General features: G+C 40.0%; 1 protein-coding gene across 3 annotated transcripts; it reads right to left on the reverse strand.

Annotated features, from left to right (window-relative positions):
• Positions 1-806: 806 nt before the first annotated feature.
• ast (single-strand DNA endonuclease protein asteroid) lies at positions 807-20,478 on the reverse strand. Of its 3 annotated transcripts, none has more exons than XM_076172476.1 (6): positions 20,243-20,478; positions 16,754-16,953; positions 12,993-13,200; positions 12,599-12,820; positions 6,271-6,480; positions 807-3,346 (listed from the first exon to the last, which is right to left on the reverse strand). In XM_076172476.1, exons 2-6 carry the CDS (start codon positions 16,951-16,953, stop codon positions 920-922), a joined length of 3,267 nt encoding a protein of 1,088 aa, XP_076028591.1. In that variant the 5' UTR covers positions 20,243-20,478; the 3' UTR covers positions 807-919. The 3 variants fall into 3 exon arrangements, with proteins under 3 accessions (XP_076028591.1, XP_076028590.1, XP_076028592.1); XM_076172475.1 differs by having other exon boundaries at positions 20,145-20,478; XM_076172477.1 differs by having other exon boundaries at positions 20,431-20,462.
• Positions 20,479-21,352: the final 874 nt, after the last annotated feature.

Here is a 21,352-nt window from a genome sequence, read left to right on the forward strand (position 1 = left end):
AGATGGAAGGAATGAACATGAGCGGTCGACCTAGGATGAGATGGATGGATGGGGTAAAAGGGGCATTGGGAAAGAGGGGAATGTTTGTTGAGGAAGGACGGGAGAGGACAGATGATAGGGGTGAATGGAGAAGGGTTGTGTATGGATGATGTGATGCATGAGGGGGGGGGGGAGTATGAGAAATAAATTGACACAGCCTGAAGGGATTTCTCCCCGTCTTCTCCTTTTCTATATGAGGGAACGGAGAGAGAGAGAGAAAGAAGGGGGGTCGCCGAATTAATGAAGCGGCCTTGCTGTGGTGCCGTGTCTTGTGACACCCAGGGCAGTGGACAAGATGCAGGGATGACCCATCATCCAGGAGGTGCCAAGATAAGGAGGGAAGAGGGTAGAAGGGAGTGGAGTATGTAGGGGATGGAAGGGGTGGGAGTGGTTTCTATGCTTTTTTCTTTTGGCTACCTCCCATGTAAGGGGGAAGAAAGCCTTTGGTAAATGTATGTAATCAACATCCCCAACCCCTTTTGGGAAAAATTGTAACCATCACAATTAACTTAATTCTTGATAGTTGGGGGCTGTGCCTCTCAATCTTATTTGCAGTGCCAATTTCACATGCTGCATTGTTCTTTGGCAATCTTTACTAGGGAAAGGTCTGAGGAGAGGTCATATATGATTCCCCAATTTGTTTGTGGGTGGTTATATGGGTGGTCACACTATCGTTTGTTTTGTGTTAAGGAGTGTACCTTTACTAGATCTTCATTTATCAGAATGAACTAAAAAATAAAAATAAAAATGTCAGAAGAAAACAACTGTCACATCAATAATTCATTTATTAAAACAGTGAATTATTAAAAGAATATACAAAAATATTTTGTATAAAATCTTTACAACTTTATAAAACATAACAAACAGTCAGTCAGTATGACTAATCAACCAGTAAACAAGAAAACCTATTATCTAATAAATCGTCATTGACTTTGCCCATTTCCATCATATCTTCGTCACTTACTGATTCTTCTCTTTTATTAGTGGCTTTCAATTGTCTTTTGACCTTTGTCTTTGTCTCACATTTCCTCTGAGTTACTTCTTTCTTACTAGAACATTCTTCTACCTTTCTGAACTTAAGGAAATCATGTAACACTTGGTAAAGCTGCACAATAATTCTCTCTATACACGATCCTTTCCCCAAGAGAAATGATACAAAACTGAGAGGGTTTTTCTTCTGAGCAAGTGTGGAATATATATTGTAACAAAATGTTCCACTCCACAGATATTCTACACTTATGGTTGGATAGGGGAGCTTAAGGAGTCCATTAGTTAGCATAAGGAAATAGATGCAGGCTTGGTATTCACTGAAAGCGTGAACAATTTGCTTCTCATAATTTTTGTCACTTAGTTTTGGATTTAAATGATGAAACTCGAATAGATTCTGACTTGCTAGCATACATTCTTCTTTGCAAACTCTCTCCAGCAGAGTCTTTATAGAAGCAAAACTCGTGTAGTCTTTATCTTCTCTTAAAGTCACCATTTTCTCTTTCATAGCCTTGATGTTGTCAAAGGCCTTTTTGTTCCGTATCCGTCCTAGTTTATGATCAATGATGTAAAACATTGCAAAACACATTAATGTTGATAAAATATGAAGTTCATTAAGTTTCATTTTTGTTTTCTTGAACCAGTAGCAAATAACATCAAATATGAGTTGTAGATCGGAAGGGAGATCAGTGACTATGTTATTGTTACTCAAATCAAGTATCTGGTAGAAGACCTGCTTTCGGTCATGGTCACTAAGTGTCCCTATAGTTTCCAAGGAAGGAAAAGTTTCGCTGTTTCGACCTTTAATTGGTGCATAACGTAAACTGTGATACTGCCGGATGAACCATTTAAGAGATTTCTTGCTTTGTTTTTTATTCTTCTTTTTGTTTGATTTTTTTCCACTTGACTTCTTACCTTTAACATTTTTCTCATTTTTCTGAACCTGTAATTCTACATTTCCTGGTACCTTCACTCCAGTCTCTGTTTTCTCACTTTCTTCATCTTCAGACTCCGAAGAGTCATCAGATCCTGAATCCCTAATGACATCATCTTCAGAGATGTTGTACTTGGAAAGTTTCTTCAATACCTCTTCTTCCAACTCTGTTTGTGGATAATTTTCTCCATTTTCTGTTAAATCTTCATCATTATTCTCATTATCACACTGCTTTCCTTCTGAAATTTTTACTCTCTTACTTGCTTTCATCTTCTTATGTTTCCTTTTTATGCCTGGTTTCTCATTTTGGTCATCATCTTGAGTTGAAGCTTTCTCTTCCTTTTCACTTAATTCCATTTTACTCAAATCTATCTTGGTCTCCTCTGAAGCCAAACTAACACTCATTTCAAAACTCTTCTCTTCACCTTCACCTGATGATCTCATCTCTTGCTTTAAGCCATCTTTTTTATCTTGATTTTCAACCTTTGCTAATAAATATTCACCACAACAATCATTTGTTTTTTTACACATATCTTTTTCCACATCTACCTTCTCTTCAACCATACCTTCCCTAACCACACTATCTTCTATTTTCTCAACGATCATCATTTCTGTGTCTTGAATTGATTCATTTTCCTTTTCTCTATCCACTTTCTCCAAATCATTTTCATTTTTTTCTGTCATGACTACAACTTCAACATCCTGGGTAGCTCTACAATTCCCTTCCACTTCACACATTCTCTCCTTACTTTCTTCTCCCTTCCCCTCTCCTGCATCCACCTCTTCTAGATTTATTCCAATCATTCCTTGTGACACTGATTTTCCTTCAATCTTGCATACCTTCATCCCATTCTCTTCCTCCCCCAGTTTTCTTTGTATCTGTTGATCACCTGCCACTTCTTTTAAATTTCTCCCTTCAACATTCTGCATCAAAAGTGAATAAACTGCTTTTGTCACTCTTTTCACAACCATATAGCTACAAGGCAAATGCTTGACCTCTACCTGTGGTGGTGATATGAAATAATTTTTGGTAAGAATATCAATTATCTCATGTGGTATTTGATTTTCTCGGTACAACTGAATAAACCACCCTGGTAGGGGAGTTCCTTTCTTAGTTTTTAATTTTGACTCCAACACAACTGGATTAAAATTCCCTAAATCAGATTCTTTCAAATCCTCGTCTTTGGCATCATTTGGGGCTGTGTTCTCTTTTTGACAAAGCACATCCCCTTCAGTATCCTTTAATAATGGTTTCTTGGCTTCCTTCATTATGTCAGTGTATTGAATGAATGACACTAAATTGGATGGACTAAGTGTGTACATGTCCAAGACACTTTCTATCTTCGTTCTGTTGCTCTTCTTCAGATCATGAATGTAGGACAGCACCTAAAAAGAAAAACATTCTACATTTAGATTAACCCTAACAAGAAAGTTTTCCTTAAAATGTACAAAGAAAAAATTCTACAACTAAACACAACATTCCATTTTCATGATGCAGTGCTGATCTAATACAGCTTAATAATATTACGTACATATTTATACCAACAGCTTTTTCCCCTTTACAAGGAAGGTAGCCAGTCATAAATCCACTCCCACCCATTTCATCCCCACATACTCCACTCTCATTCACCATCCCTCCCTCTCTCCCTCTTTTCTTGGCTCCTCCTGGATGATGTGTCATCTCTACATCTCACCCACTGGCCTGGGTCAGAAAAAATGCAGCAAGACACAGCACATCCACAGCAAGGCCACTTCATTTAATTGGCAACCACCCCTCTCCATCCCCTCATGCAGAAAAAGAGAAGACGGGGAGAAATTCCTTCAGGCTGCATCAAAATATCATTCACACACTCCCTCACCCCCCTTCCCCTACCCAATCCCTCCCATGCATCACAGCATCATTCATACACAACCATTCTCCACTCACACCTATCTTCTGTCTTCTCCCTTTCTTCCTCAACACACACTCTCCTCTTTCCTAATCCCCCTTTTACCCCATCCATCCATCTTATCCTTGGTCGCCCCTTCATGTTCACTCCATCCACCTCTGCCTTCCACACCTCTTTTACTAATCTTTCTTCCCTCATTCTTTCCATGTGTCCAAACCATCCCAATACTCTTTCATCAACTCTATCTCCCAACTCTTTCTAACCCCATTCTCTTTCTCACCTCATTTCTGTCCTTGTGGAAAGATATCCATGCTTACATAGATAAATGCTCTTCATGTCATTCCCACAAAGATCACATTCACAGTCAAGCACATCTCTTAACTATTCTCCACCTTCAAAACCCTTTTATACTGTGCCCAATTGACCTTCTCAAGCTCACCCAATAATAAACATATAATTGTATGTCTGCTTAGACCACTTTTCCAGATTCTGCATCATTGCCCCACTCCCAGACAAGACTGCACAACACATTGCACAAGTTCTCATTGACAGACTGATTTGTCCATTCACTACTTCAACTCTTCAGTTAGATAATGGTACATAGTTCAATAACTATATTCTTGTTGCCATCTGCAAATTTTTTAATATTAATAAATGCGACACCCTTCTCTATCACCCCAGTTCAAATGGTCTTGTTGAATGCCAAAATCGTAAGATCATTAATGTACTCCATCACCTTGCTTCTGACCTCCATCCTTCTTGGGATGAACATGTTCCTATCATTCAAGCCTCATTAAATAGTGCCATTAACAGGTCCATATCGGAGTCCCCAATTTGACCTCTTTGGCTCGGACAAAAGGCTCCCATATGACCTCCATGCTTTAGACGTAGGATCTGTTTACAAATATTATGACTATGTTTGAGTCAAAATGTCCAATTTTAGCTCTCTCTTCAAGAGAATTCATGATTCACTTACTATCTTGAAGGAACATAGCACGGCTTCAACACAAATCTGAGAGATTATTCTTTTCAGATAGACGACATTGTTTATTCACTCAATCACACTCCTACTTCCAAACTTTCTCCTAAGTTTCTTGGTCCTTACAGAATCATTAAAAAAGAATCAGGAAATAAAGTCAGAGGATGCAATCTGCACAACTTCTAGAAAACTGTATTACCCCTTGATCATATAAAGAAAGTCACCATGGTCTCAACTTAGATGATGTTTCCACAGTGGATCATCCTCCCCCTTTCAAGGACCAGTCTTCCTCTACTTCAGTCTCTCCCCACATCCAATGTTTAACCTTGTTATAACCTCCAGTGTCATACCACAACTCTCTAAACATTTCACTCATTCCTGAGGTGTTCCAAAAGTACTTTCTACTTCAAATCTACTCCATAAGTACTACTTATACTTCATATGTTCAAATGTATACCATGTCATTTAAATGTACTTGCTAGTTATAAGTGATATATACTCTTTTACACATTTTTACACATGTCGAGTTCACATTCTTTTCTCCTTTATTTCAATGTACTATCTTCAGTTATGTGTACTCTCTTCACTGATATCAGTGCCGCATAGCGTGCTGAGACCATCATACATGAAATCATGCTTCCATACACAGAAAGATGAATGAACACACACACTTATGTACCATACCTAATGTCTTCTTGCCCAACATGTCTATCTTAATTACCACAACATTACATTTATGTAACATTGTAAATATTAACATTCGCATTCATACATACACATATATTCAATACATTTTGCATGTAGTTTGGGTAGTATAAGATAATCTAAAATATATGTGTACAAATAAATTACATACACACAGATACCAAAGGTTTCCCCCTTACAAGGGAGGTAGCATAAAAAAAGGCATAAAGACCATTCCCATACATCCCATCCCTAATACACTCCACTCCCCTCCACCCTCTACCCTCCCTCTTATCTTGGCACCTCCTGGATGATGGGTCATCCCTGCATCTTGTCCACTGCCCTGGGTCAGAAGCAGTGTCACAAGACACAGCACATCCACAGCAAGGCTACTTCATAAAATTGGTGACCCCCTGTCTCCGTCTACAAATAAATCAATCTCTATAATTGTAATAACTAGCAACTAAGATGACGCCATCCATGTACCCACACTTGGGTACACAGTCACGTTCTATAAACCTTCGTGGGTTATAAACTTGGTTATATAAATAAAACAGCCTTCAAGAGACAGACGTTTATCAATTACCATCTAATGTCATAGTCAAACTGGAGAGATATATATCATCCAATGTGAGATACCCCATAATATAAATATATGTTGCACCACACTCAATCTCCATATCACCATCCTATTTACCCCATTAGTGCTATCTGTAAACAATGACAATTGTGAAGAATAAAAAAGAATGTATAATTACCTTATTCAGAATTTTCTCTTGATCCTCACTTTTCTGTCTCCCAAGCCACAGAATCACCGCCTTGATGGTTTTCTGACGTTCTGACAACTTCTTACCAAGTTTTTCTCTGTTCAGGTCAGCATAGAATCGTGCAAATTCAGCTGGTTTCACATAGTCATTCCCCAGTATTGTTCCAACCATTGGCAACAATGACTTGGGCAAATGATGCCGCTGTTGACAGAAAATGTGGAATACATTTTAATTTGATTTATGCAATAAAATAAAATTCTAAATGTTTAGCATACAATGTTCTGACATAGCTAATGGGTTATCTTTATTGTAACCTGCCTATGGACAATCAACACATTCCTAACTAGAAAATACTTAACCCATTCATGTTTTTTTTTTGTTTTTTTGTTTTAATCAAACAGGAAGAGCCAAGAAAAGAGGGAGGGAGGGAGGGATGGTGAATGGGAATGGCGTATGTGGGGATAAAATGGGTGGGAGTGGATTTATGCCTTTAACTTTGGCTAACTCCCTTGTATGGGGCAAAAAGCCCTTGGTATATGTATGTACATATTTATCTAACTAGATACCCCGTCTGGGGTATTGGCTGCATGTTACTGTGGCAAAGTGGCATGCAGTTGATACTTAAATGTCTATATGGGGCGCCCCTACGGACCAGAGCCACACATCATTTTGGCTGTGATAGAGGAAAACTCTATTCATAGAGAAATGATGACACTTTTATACTACGACTGTCCCTCCGTTATGCTGTCCCCCAACCCCTTGTTACTGTTCTGTACAATTTCTCTGAATATTCTTTTCCTTTTTTGCCTACCTTCCCTGTGGTGAGGGAAAAGAATAATGCCACAAAAGAATACTGCCACCAAGTATTTCCACTTGGATCGTAAGAGGCGAGACGAAAAAGGGACAGGGATTGGGACTAGGCATCCTTTTCCTTGTAGCCCCACAGGGGACATTCCTAAAAGAAAAAGCAAAGGCATAAGAGGGTCTGGGAGTTTTCCGACCAGCACCCTAAGGTTTGGGTCTTTTAATGTGTGTGGATGTGGTACAGATGACAGTAAAAGGGAAGAGATAGGTAGTATGTTTGTGAGAAGAAAGATGGATGTGTTGGCTTTGAGTGAAACTAAGCTGAAAGGGAAGGGCGAGTGTAAGTTTGGGTGTGTAAGTGGGAGGTTATCAGGAGTGAAGAGAGGGCGAGGGAGGGAAGGGGTGGCTATACTAGTAAGTGAAGAGGTAGGTAAATGTGTAGTGGAGTGGAAGGAGGTTTCCTCAAGGATAATGTGGATGAAGGTGAAACTGGGAAAGGAGATGTGGGTTTTTGTAAGTGCATATGGGCCTGGCAGTGAGAAGAGTGTAGAAGAAAGGGAGGCTTTTTGGATAGATTTAAATGAGTGCATAGAGGATTTAGGGAGAAATATCAATGTAATAGTACTGGGAGACCTTAATGCTAGGGTAGGAAATGATCCAATTGATGGAGTGGTTGGAAAATACGGAGTTCCAGGAAAGAATCATAGTGGAGAGTTGATGGTGGAAACGTGTCTAGAAAGAGAGTTGATGATGGCAAATACAGTGTTTCAGAAGAAAGTCAAGCATAAGTACACAAGGGAGAGGGTGGTGGAGGGAAGGGTGGTAGATAGAGCGTTAATGGACTATGTAGTGGTAAATAGGATTATGATAGGAAGAGTTAAGGATGTACATGTGCTAAGGGGAGAGGGTGGGGGAATATCAGATCATTTTTTGGTGGAAGGTAAGTTGAGAGTGGAGGATAGATGGAGGAAGAGGAAAGGGACAAAAGGTAGGGAGGTGCTTAGAGTGAACTCTTTAAATGAAAATGAAAAGGAGAAGGAGTACAAGAAGAAGCTGAGGGAGGAGTGGGAGGGAAGGATAGAGTAGAGCTAGGTGTGGAGGAGGAATGGGGATGGTTCAAGGAGGGAGTCACAAAGTGTGCAAGGATGGTGTGTGGAACAAGAAGGACGGGAGGAAATAGAAGGAAGGGTAGTGAATGGTGGGATGAGGAAACAAAGAAGGTTATAGAAGAGAAGAACCAAGCTTTCACAGATTGGTTACAAAATAGGACAAGGGAGTCATATGAGAGGTACAAAGAAAAGAAAAGAGAAGTAAAGCAAAAGGTAAAGGAGGCAAAGAGGAGAGATGTGAAATGGGGTAAGAGTATGACAGAAACTTTTGAAAGTAATAAAAAGATGTTTTGGAAAGAAATTAAGAGAGGAAGAGGAGGCGAATCAAGTAGAGAAGAAAAGGTAAAAGGTGCAGATGGAGAGATGATAATGGAAGAGAAGGCAGTAAGGGGAAGATAGGCAGAATATTTTAGGGGGTTGCTAAATGTGAAGGAGGATAGGGAGGGAAAGATAGCTGCAGTGGGAAATGCTAAGAAAATGACCGTGATGAGTGAGGAAAATGGAGGCGAAATAAGGAAGGATGAAGTGAGGGCAATGTTAAGATGATGAAAGCAGGTAAGGCACCTGGTCTGGATGGATGCCATGCAGAATGTCTAAAAAAAGGAGGTACAGTGATGGTGGACTGGCTGGTGAGGTTATCTAATGTTTGCTGGAGAGAGGGTAGAGTGCCGGAGGACTGGAGGAGTGCCTGTATAGTTCCACTTTACAAAGGAAAAGGGACAAGTGTGAATGTAGTAGTTTCAGAGGGATTAGCTTGTTAAGTGTAGTTGGGAAGACTTATGGGAGGATCTTGATTGAGAGAATTAGGAGAGGAAGAGAGGGAGTAATTGGTGAGGAACAGTGTGGATTTAGGACGGGTAGAGGTTGTGTAGATCAGATTTTTGTGGTAAGACAGATATGTGAGAAAGCTATAGGAAAGGGGAAGGATGTTTTTTGGGCTTTTAAGGACCTGGAAAAGGCTTACAACAGGGTAGACAGAAAGGCACTGTGGAAGGATTTGCGGACATATGGGATAGGAGGAAAGCTTCTAGGAGCTGTCAAGAGTTTTTATGAGAGTAGTAGAGCTTGTGTCAAGATTAGAAATGGAGAGAGTGAGTGGTTCGAGGTAAATGTGGGACATCATCAAGGATGTGTTATGTCGCACTGGCTGTTCAACTTATACATGGATGGGGTAGTGCGAGAGGTAAATGCAAAGGTAGTGGGTCAGGGATTGGAGATGGTTAAAGAAAATGGAGAAAAGTGGGAGGTGAGCCAGCTGTTGTTTGCGAACGACACTGCGCTTGTAGCAGGATCAGAGGAGGGATTGAGGAAGTTGGTGACAGAGTTTGGGAGAGTATGTGATAGAAGAAAGCTGAAGATAAATGTGGGTAAAAGTAAGGTGATAAGATGTACAAGGGGTGAAAGTGGCAGTAGACTGGAAGTGAGCACTAAGGGAGAGTGACTGGAGGAAGTGGATAGTTTTAGATACTTGGATGCAAATGTGGCAGGAAAAGGTGGAGTGAAAGTGGAGGTAGAATGTAGATTGAGAGAAGTGAGTAAATACCTGGTGGATTAAAGTGTATTAAGGAATAGACATTTGGGAATGGATGCTAGGAGGAGACTATATTAAGGAGTGATTGTGCCAACAGCACTGTATGGGGCAGAAACATAGAACATAAGAGAGGAAGAGAGAAGGAGTTTGAATGTGTTTGAGATGAGGTGTCTGAGAAGTATGATGAGGGTTACTAGGCTGGATAGAGTGAGAAATGAGGAGGTGAGGAGGAGAACAGGGGTGGAAAGGGGGTTGGGAGATAGGGTTGATGAAAGAGTATTAGGATGGTTTGGACACATGGAAAGAATGAGTGAAGAAAGACTAGTAAAAGAGGTATGGAAGGCAGATGTGGAGGGAGTGAACATGAAGGGACGTCCTAGGATGAGGTGGATGGATGGGGTGAAGGGGGATTTGGGGAAGAGGGGAATGGCTGTTGAGGAAGGACGGGAGAGGACAGAAGACAGGGGTGAAAGGAGAATGGTTGTATATGGATGATTGCTGTGATTGCATGAGGTGGAATGGGCGGGGGGATGGGGGGTGAGGTAGTATGTGTGAGCAATTTTTGACGCAGCCCAAAGTGATTTCTCCCCGTCTTCTCCTTTATGCATGGGGGGACGGAGAGGGGGGGTCGCCGATTTCATGAAAGCGGCCTTGCTGTGGATGTGCTGTGTCTTGCAACACTGCTTCTGACCCAGGGCAGTGGACAAGGTGCAGGGATGACCCGTCATCCAGGAGGTGCTAGGATGAGAAGGAGGGTGGAGGGGTGTGGAGTGTATTCAGGGATGGAATGGGTGGGAATGATTTTATGCCTTTTCCTTTTTGGCTACCTCCCTCGTAAGGGGGAAAAAGCCTTGGTATATGTATGTATATGTATATGAGGTGGATTGGACGGGGGAATGGGGGTGAGGTAGTGTGTGTGAGCAGAAATTTTTTACGCAGCCCGAAGGGATTTCTCCCCGTCCTCTCCTTTATATGGGGGGACGGAGAGGGGGGGTCGCCGATGTAATGAAGCAGCCTTGCTGTGGATGTGCTGTGTCCTGCGACACTGCTTCTGACCCAGGGCAGTGGACAGGGTGCAGGGATGACCCGTCATCTAGGAGGTGCTAAGATGAGAGGGAGGGTGGTGGGGTGTGGAGTGTTTTCGGGGATGAAATGGGTGGGAATGTTTTGTGCCTTGTCCTTTTTGGCTACCCCCCTTGTAAGGGGGAAAAAAGCCTTGGTATATGTATGTATGTATGTATGTAGATACTATTTTCTCAGCACTTTGCATTTAATTGGAACATTCTCCTAGCCCTTCTTTACAGTGTTATGTGGGTCTTTCATGTTGTTGTTGTTGTTTTCAACCTTTAGGTACTTCTCTTTTAACAAAATACAAAGGAAGATTCTACAAACTGCATGGAAAAAGAATATGAGCAGGTTACAAAACAAACGCCTGTACTTCCTTATAAAAGGGTCAGCCAAGTCAAAGCTCACATCCACACCATACATACATATACCACAAGGACCTTTCTCCCTTTTCATGGGGGTAGCCCAGCCAAGGCATACACCCACCCTTGACCCACCCCACCTTGTTAGCCACCCACATCACACATAAGGAAAACCCATTCAACTGCCCCTCCCATCTCAGCACCTTGGGGATACAAGGTAACTCCATCCCCCACCACACTACTTAGGTCAGAGGTAATGTAGCAAAGTCCAGCTCCTCCACAGCAGATCTGGACAGTTGGAGTTGACTACCTTCCTCATTCACTCAAAATACAAGAAGATGAGAACAATACATCTGCTTCACAGCATTTAGAATGCCCCTCTTATATTATGCCTAATCTCAACTTACATATCCTCCTAGGATGTGTATGTAAGGTGTGAAAGGCAGAGGTGGACATGAGGGGGTGACCTAGGATGAGATGGATGGATAGGGTAAAAGGGGCACTGAAAAAGAGGGGAATGTCTGTTGAGGAAGGACAGGAGAGGACAGAAGATAGGAGTGAATGGAGAAGGGTTGTGTATGGATGATGTTGTGATGCATGAGGAGGAGTGAGTGTGGGATGGGGGGTGAGGGAGTATGTGTGAGCCCAAAGGGATTTCTCCCTGTCTTCTCCTTTTCTGCATGAGGGGATGGAGGAGGGGGTGGGAGGTCACCAATTTAATGAAGCAGCCTTGCTGTGCATGTGCTGTGTCTTGCAACACTGCTTCTGACCCAGGGCAGTGGGCAAGATGCAGGGATGACAATTATCCAGGAGGTGCCAAAATAAGAGGGAGGGAAGGGGGTGGATGGGAGTGGAGTATGTTGGGGATGGAATGGGTAGGAGTGGTTTTTATGCCTTTGTTTTTTGGCTACCTCCCTTGTAAGGGGGAAAAAGCCTTTGGTATATGTATGTACATACCAGAAGGTTCCCCCCCCTCCTTATATAGGGGGACAGTCAAAAACATACATCCACCTTACAACCATCACATGCCTAAGAACCCATTCAATGTCCCACCAATCTTAACACCTCATGGATGAAGGGTTATTCCTGTCCTTTACCACAATGCTCAGGTCAGAGGCAACACAGCAAGATACAGCATTTCCACATCAGGACCCAACAGCCAGACCTCCTTTGTCCATTTGAGAAAATAAAGGAGACAAGTACATTCCTTCTGGCGATATTATTTCCTCATCTGTTTAATGCCACTCTCCATTTACTACTAATTTTTGCACCCTTTCTAGACAAACATTACTCTTGCATACAATCTTACAATAACCCCTTCATCTCATCCATCCATCTCATTCTTGATCTACCCCTTAAGTTCTTTCTATTCACTTATGCTTTCCAACTCTTTCTCCTTGTCTTTCTTCACTCATGCCCAAACCATCTCAGCCTAAATCTACATTTACCTTCAAGAAAACATCCAAATCGAAGAAATGACAAGGAATATAGTGAAACGTTCCTTCATCAGGTGATTCCTCCTTCTGTATATTCTTCATATTCAGAGAATCCATAATAACAAATGATGTTCCAAAGATGAAGAAATCAGAATCATTACTAAGGACAGTTGCACCAAGAGCATCGGCCAAGGCAGCAATTTCCTCGTCAGCTTCATAGTCTGTCTGAAGGACCTAGAAAACAAATATCATTGGTGTATCAATTACCAGAGTACGAATATAAAAAATCTGACATGCAAGTGTTCACCACTAATACAAGTAAAACTTCTCACAGTATAAATGTGCTACAAGCACATACAAGTATTGTTTACATTACCACAATCTTACATTTCATCTTTCCTCTCACCTGTATTCCCATTCGTTTGAGTACGCTTACAAAAACCACTCTCCCTAGAGCAGGATATATCTTCACCCGGAACTGATTCTTGGGGTTAACTTTGAGACAACAAGCAAGTTGATCTGTAACTCTGTCAATTACTGTGCGAAGTTTGTTGTTCTTGATGGGGTGGCCCCCATCCATAACAACTATTGGTCTCAGGTTACATTTACATAATCTGTGAACAATAACATGAGATTACATACATAATCCATAAATATATTCTGTTCTATATTTACTCTATGGGAATACTTGTTAGCCCAGACTTTGCTAAAGGTATAGAGAGAATCCATTTACTCTATATACCAAGAGCTTTTTTCCCCATTACAAGGGAGGTAGCTTAGTTAGAGGCAATTAGCTTTCCCCACCCATTTCACTCCCCTCCACTACCCTTTCTATCCATCCCATCTCAGCTCCTCATGGATGACAGGTCAAACACAATGCAGCAAGGCACAGTATACCCACAGCAAGGCCACTTTGTTTAATCAGAGACTCCCCCTCTCCATGCAGAAAAAGAGAAGACAGGGAGAAATCCCTTCAAGCTGCATGAACATACCATTCACACATAAACACCCCCTATCCTCCACCCCTCCTTCCCTTGCATAACAACATCATCCATACACAGGCATTCTCCACTAATTCCTTTTTCCTGCCTTCTCCCTTCCTTGTTCAACATGCATTCCCTTTTTGTGCAATGCCTCCTTCACCCCATCCATCCATCTCATCATTGGTTGTCCCCTCAAGTTCACTCCCTCCACCTTTGCCCTCCACACCTCTTTTATTAATCTTTCATCACTCATTCTTTCCATGTGTCCAAACCATCCCAATGATCTTTCATCAGTCATATATATATATATATATATATATTTATATATATATATATATATATATATATATACATATATATATATATATATATATATATATATATATATATATATCACAACAAAGATATGTCGTAGCACATTTGTAAAATAATACTGATGACCCACTTTCGGAGAAGAATAAGCGAAGATATAGAGATCTGTATATTTCGATCACTTACTGTGATTGTAACTCATATCTGCTGAAGAGAATCACAGTAAGTGATCGAAATATACAGATCTCTATATCTTAGCTTATTCTTCTCCGAAAGTGGGCCACCAGTATTATATATACATATATATATATACATATACATATACATATATATATATATATATATATACATATACATATATATATATATATGCACTTACAAAGATCCACATCTCCCTTCCCAAGTTCACCTTCATCCACATTAACCTTGAAGAAACCTCCTTCCACTCCACATTATGCTTACCTATCTCTTCACTTGCTAGTATAGTCACCCCTTCTCTCCCTCATCTTTTTACTCACAACACATTCCCAACTACACTCCCAAACTCAAACTCGACCTTCCCTTTCAAGTTAGTTCAATACCAACATATCCCTCTCTTCTCACAAACATGCTGCCTATCTCTTCTCTTTTAATCTCATCTGTACCAAACCCACACACATTAAAAGACCAAAACCTTAGGGTTCTGGTTGGACAACTCCTCCCAGATCCTCTTATGCCTTGACTTCTCACAGGAATGTCCCCCTTTCAGGGCTACAGAAAGTAGAATGCCTAGTCCTATCCTCTGTCACATTTTAGTTGCCTTTTATGACTCAAGTGGGAACACTCAGTGGCAGTATTCTTTCTCCCTTACCACAGGGTTCAGTGAAAATAAAAACGTATACTCAGAGAAGTGGTACAGGACAGTATTAAGAGTCTGGAGACAGCATAACAGAGGGACAGTCGCAATATAATAAAGAAGCATAATTTCTCTATAGGGATTTTCTCTAACACAGACAAAATGATGTGTGGCTCTGATCCACAAGGAGCACCCCACATAGACCTTAAAGTATCAACTGCATACTACTGAGCAGATAAATGTGGGTAAAAGTAAGGTGATGAGATGTACAAAGGGTGAAAGTGGCAGTAATCTGGAAGTGAGCATTAAGGGAGAGCAACTGGAGGAAGTGGATAGTTTTAGATATTTGGATGCAAATGTGGCAGGAAAAGGTGGAGTGAAGGTGGAGGTAGAATGTAGATTGAGAGAAGCGAGTAAATGCCTTGGTGGTTTAAAAAGTGTAATGAGGAATAGACATTTGGGAATGGATGCTAGGAGGAGACTGTATGAAGGAGTGATTGTGCCAACAGCACTGTATGGAGCAGAAACATGGAACATAAGAGAGGAAGAGAGAAGGAACTTGAATGTGTTTGAGATGAAGTGTCTGAGAAGTATGATGGGGGTTACTAGGCTTGATAGAGGGAGAAATGAGGAGGTGAGGAGGAGAACAGGGGTGGAAAGGGAGCTGGAGGATAGGGTTGATGAAAGAGTATTAGGATGGTTTGGACACATGGAAAGAATGAGTGAAGAAAGACTAGTAAAGGAGGTATGGAAGGCCGATGTGGAGGGAGTGAACATGAGGGGACGTCCTAGGATGAGATGGATGGATGGGGTGAAGGGGGCTTTGGGGAAGAGGGGAATGTCTGTAGAGGAAGAACGGGAGAGGACAGAAGACAGGGGTGAATGGAGAATGGTTGTATATGGAAAATGTTGTGATGCATGAGGTGGAATGGACGGGGGAATGGGGGGTGAGGTAGTGTGTGTGAGCAAAAATTTTGACGCAGCCCGAAGGGATTTCTCCCCGTCCTCTCCTTTATATGGGGGGACGGAGAGGGGGGGTCGCCGATTTAATGAAGCGGCCTTGCTGTGGATGTGCTGTGTCCTGCGACACTGCTTCTGACCCAGGGCAGTGGACAGGGTGCAGGGATGACCCGTCATCTAGGAGGTGCTAAGATGGGAGGGAGGGTGGAGGGGTGTGGAGTGTTTTCGGGGATAGAATGGGTGGGAATGATTTTATGCCTTGTCCTTTTTGGCTACCTCCCTGGTAAGGGGGAAAAAGCCTTGGTATATGTATGTACTACTGAGCAGAATTTGACTTCACAATAACATGCAGCCAATAACCCAGATGGGGCTAAAAGTTGAAATTATTTAATTTAATATGGCATGTAAACAATCTTATGGCAAAAAAAAAAGAAAAAAAATCCAACTGGTCACTGGCATGAAAGAATCAATTTACAGTTCTGACTATTATTGTTTTCAGGTGCATGATATCAAATGTTTAACAATTACTCTACTGGGCTCTTTATTTACTGCTAAAACCTTATTTGGGTCTAGATGTTCACTATTAACTACTGAGCTCTATATTTACTGCTAGAATTTTATTTGGGTCTATATGTTCACTATATGCAATTGATCAACTATTACCTCATTCTAGAAAAAGACCTTAATTTCACTTACAGATCTCTCAAGAAAGATATTTCAAATTATTATATGTACAATGTGATCATCTAATCAGAGGAAAGTAACAACTGCAAGCTGTAAGCTCTACTTGTGTGAAAAAAAGGTGAAAATAGTAAGGCTGATAAACACATATACCCACTGATAGCACAAGTGTCAACACCTAATGGAATGAGTATTGATGAACTTTGGGTGGAGACAGTGGAGGATGATAATCCATTCCAACATCAGTCTTGCAGAATGAAAAGGAAGAAGATAAAGTCGAGTGTAGGAGGAGGAGAATAAAGAAGACAACAATGATGAACAACAACAATAGCACCATGAAAAAACAGAGCAGATTTGGATTTAAAACACATAACTGTACACATTAAAACAACTCACTTTTCAAAGTACTTCTCAATGATCGAAGCATACTTGTCATAATCACCTCCAAAGGCTGCATTAAGCCCACTGCCTTCTTGGTAAAGCTGGTGAGCCAAGTTGTTTCCATCAATTATAAGCACTCGATCATGAAGTTTCCCCCACTTCAATGATTCATCAACATGCTCCCTGATGTATGATGTCAGACCTCGAATCCCCATCTGCAAAAATATAATAGAGTAGGAAAAGGTTCAAGACAACTGAAAGCACTTTGTAAACATTCTACATTAATCCCATAGATAGCTAGGTCAAACACCACCAGAGGCGTCACCGTCGATGATGAGCACAATAACGCATCATTTTAAGCGCACGCCATTCAAATGGCCAAATCTATATTAAGTGGGAAATTTCATTCATAAAAATGTTATGTGGGTGTATTTACTACAATCGTAGTAAATTTCAAACAATCACATCATCAGTTACATGTCGGTACATAAAAACATAAGATAAACATGGTGGCCTGCATTCAGCAGTAAATCGAAAATTTGTTTATGTTTCAGATTGAAAAATGAGCTAAAAAATCCAGTGTAATGGCAACAGACCAAAATGAATTGAAACTACTAGTCTCGCAGATTATCATAATACCAAAACAAAGGCAGGGTGTTACGGAAGAGCTGAGAAATCAGTGGTACTAATTAGTTGTTGTTGTTTTTTTCTATCAGGTTGGATTATCAGATAACAACAATGTCAAACGCATTGCGACATTTCAACCACCGATGTAGACGTGTACTGGTACTCTAACCTACTGTCAGGTAGCATAATCCAGTTATATCTTGCTATTGAACATTGTGTGAATAACTGTACCTGCTGATATGTCATTCCTGGGGCCGTATAGTGAGAAGTTAAAGTTTGGCATAAAGGATGCAAACTTCCTGAAAGATTGCAATTGGCTAAACATCAGCCATGTGAACAATGGTACTGTCCATGAGATGTTTAAGTTCATAAAGAAACACAAACTTCCTTGGAAAGCTGTTTACTGTGCACTCAGCCATCAAATGCCAAGTATGAATGAAGTAACTAAGGTTAACCTCAGGTAATCATTCCACAGGGTGTCTGAGCAGAGAAAGGAAGCGTGGTGTGGTTCGGACAAAATTTCTATCAAAATTGTATTGCCCAACTGAGGCTGTGCATAGTCCAAGTAGCTCTGATGCAGATCAGATTCCTCAAATAACTGCAGATTTCAATAGTGTAGCAGAGAAGGAAGCATTATGGATATTAGCTGTAGAGTGTAGGGAACTGAGCAACCTTAAACTGAAGCTAGAGTGTGAGAACATAGACCTGTCTCATAAGCTGAATGAATGTAGGCAAGAGGTAATAGCTCTAAGGCAACTACACGCTAGTCAAGCAAGACAGGCCTTGAAAAGAAAAGATTCATCTGCAGCATCGCAGAAGGGAAAGTATGCTGTAATGAAGAAACTCAAGAAAAATGTTCAAATGCACAATTTTATATAAAAATTTAGCCTATGGTTACATTATTTGACCTATTTTCTTTAAAGTGTGTAATTTCCATGTAATTTGACCAAAGAAAAGTTACGTTTTTATCCTCTGAAAATTACCAATCATAGCTACAAATACCGTCCAGCCCGCCATCTTATCTATGATCACTGGTGGTATGGATCAAGCTGCACTCTATTAAGTTTCTTACTATTATTAGTGTAATAGACATATAGTTGAATTATTTGAACTATTTTCTTTCAAATGTGTGATTTTCATGTAATTTGATTGAAGAGAAGTTACATTTTCATCCTCTGTAATATTACAGACCACAGCTACGATTCGTCCAGCCCGCCATCTTTGATTACTGGTGGTATGGATCAAACTACACTCTATTAAGTTTCTTACTATTGTGTTACTAGTGTAATAGATTGCATATAGTTCAATTATTTCAACTATTTTCTTTAAAATGTGTGATTTTCATGTAATTTGACGGTATTCGTAGCTGTGTTCAGTAATTTTGTAGAGAATAAAAATGCAACTTCTTTGATCAAATTACATGAAAATCACACATTTTAAAAGAAAATAGTTTAAAAAAATGCAACCATATGCTAATTTGTTACGGTATTCGTAGCTGTGGTCGGTCATTTTGCAGAGGCTAAAACATAACTTCTCTATGATCAAATTACATGAAAATCATACATTTAAAAGAAAGTACTTCAAATAATTGAACTATATGCAATCTATTACACTAATAACACAATAGTAAGAAACTTAATAGAGTGAAGTTTGATCCATACCACCAGTGATCATAGATGGCGGGCTGGATGAATCGTAGCTGTGGTCTGTAATTTTGCAGTGGATAAAAACATAACTTCTCTTTGATCAAATTACATGAAAATTACATATTTTAGAGGAAATGGGTCAAATAATGCAACCATATGCTAATTTTTTATATAAAATTGTGCATTTCAGCAAAAACCGTCCTTGTTCGGGTTTGGTTGGCGTTGGTCGGCTATTAGTGAGTTGGACGGTATTTGTAACTGTGGTCGGTAATTTTGCAGAGGATAAAAACGTAACTTCTCTTTGATCAAATTACATGGAAATCACAAATTTTAAAGAAAATAGGTCAAATAATGCAACCATATGCTAATTTTTTATATAAAATCGTGCATTTAAGAAAAACCGTTCTTGTTCGAGTTTGGTCGGCTATTAGCGAGTCGGACAGTATTCGTAGCTGTGGTCGGTAATTTTGCAGAGGATAAAAACCTAACTTCTCTTTGATCAAATTACGTGGAAATCACACATTTTAAAGAAAATAGGTTAAATAATGCAACCATATGCTAAATTTTTATATAAAATTTTGCATTTGAGTAAAAACAATCATTTTTTGGATTTGGTCGGCTTTGGTCAGCGATCAGTGAGACTGCACGTTTTGGCCCGATTTCCTGGGATTTAATACCCTTCAAAATGCAATATCTCGGGAACTAGGACAGCTAGATGGATAATTCAAATTCAGCTCAAATATCAGGAATTCCATTTTCATATTGACCTAGCTACCATAGACAAACCTAGATCAGTCTCTGCATCTGGCTGACCACCACAAGCCATCTAATGGTGGCAAAGTCAAGAAATGACACCAAGTGACCAACAGCAATGGCCCATATTGATATTCCTTGATGAAACATACAAACCAATGAAATCAGAAATGTCATGTGAGAAATGTTTCTTACCAGTGACTACAATACTCAATAGCTACTGATAAGCTAAATAGTAGTTTTCAATTTATTTTACCACAAGAGTCAAGAAGTTATGGTGCTTTCAAATTAATTTATTAATTATAAATACCATTTAGATTTAGATGATTTACTATTATTATTATAATTATTTATAATTTTATTACCTATTTGTTACTTACCGTGATGAAAACTTGAATACTATGAATATCTGTTCCTCGCTCCCACCACGTTAAATCACATGACAATTAATAATTAATAGTTCATACTCATTCTTGACCTGTTTTATTTGTCCATCTTTCTGAAATATGATGATCAGAGACAGATGATTGAGAACGTATATCCTTTCTGTTGTCACTCATTTATTCTCTTGCCTTGATTCTTATTATTTAATTAGTTGTATTCTCCTCGTCTACAGTTCATATTCTGTTTTTCTGGTTCTTCCTTGAACATAAAAATATCACTAACTTGAGTTTCCCGAACCCCTGACTTCTACAGATTTACAAGTAAACATGCTGCCGCAGTGTTGTCACATAAAGAAATATCGCTAGACCAAACAATAAAATGCGCTAGAAATGCGCTAACCACATATATTTCTTGATTAACAAATGAAGATGTACTTCATGGACTAAAGTAAACGACATTTGGTAACACATGCTCACCCATACCCTCACCATTAATTTTGGATGAATATGACCAATAACCACATTTGTACATTACTTCTGACCTGGGCAATGGGCCGATCACAGGGATAACCCTTTAACCACGAATAGCTAAGATTAAAGGGGAATGATTAAGTGGCAGATGGGACTGGAATGGGTGGGTGCATGCCTTGGCTGGCTACCTCCCAAATAAGAGGAAAGAGGTCATAGGGCACAGGCATATAAAGATATACCAACACCACTGTAAATGCATACCCATTAATCGCCATGTAAAGACTTCAACTCCCTGAAAAATTCTCCCAGGTAATTTATAGCTTTACTGAAATTGTATTTTCTATCGATCTTTATTTTTCTGTAATTTTATGTAGTAGAATTACAGTAGTATATTTCGCATACAGTAAATGTTCTCGAGGACCCATAGTGTGATCGTTCGCTTGCGCCCAATTTGCGTAGCGAGTTTAGCAGTCATTTAGTCGCTGAGTCAATGGCCTTTTCCTAATCTACTAAAGCTGAAAAGCTGAAGAAAGAGGTTTATTGTATTGTGTTGTTTTCTCTGTTAACCAATTTATCGTCTATAAATGGTCATTAGTCGAGTGCTACCTGTCACAATTTTTTTTTAAATTGTGACACCCAGCTCGTAGTCTCCCTTCCCATTTTCTCGTCTGTTTTCTCTCCGTATCAGCCCTTCATTCCCCATAGTCGGGGGAATTTCCAGTCCTTAAGACTTC

This window comes from Oratosquilla oratoria, chromosome 33 (assembly GCF_046742065.1).
Source record: "Oratosquilla oratoria isolate Oo_2021 chromosome 33, ASM4674206v1, whole genome shotgun sequence".
NCBI lineage: Eukaryota > Metazoa > Arthropoda > Malacostraca > Stomatopoda > Squillidae > Oratosquilla > Oratosquilla oratoria.

Coding starts and splice junctions, on each gene's coding strand:
- ast (XM_076172476.1), bottom strand. CDS start 16,953: ATGGGGATTCGAGGTCTGACATCATACATCAGGGAGCATGTTGATGAA. Junction 13,201..16,753: donor ATTGAGAAGTACTTTGAAAA/GTGAGTTGTTTT, acceptor TATTGTTCACAG/ATTATGTAAATGTAACCTGA. Junction 3,347..6,270: donor AAGAGAAAATTCTGAATAAG/GTAATTATACAT, acceptor TTTTCTTTTTAG/GTGCTGTCCTACATTCATGA.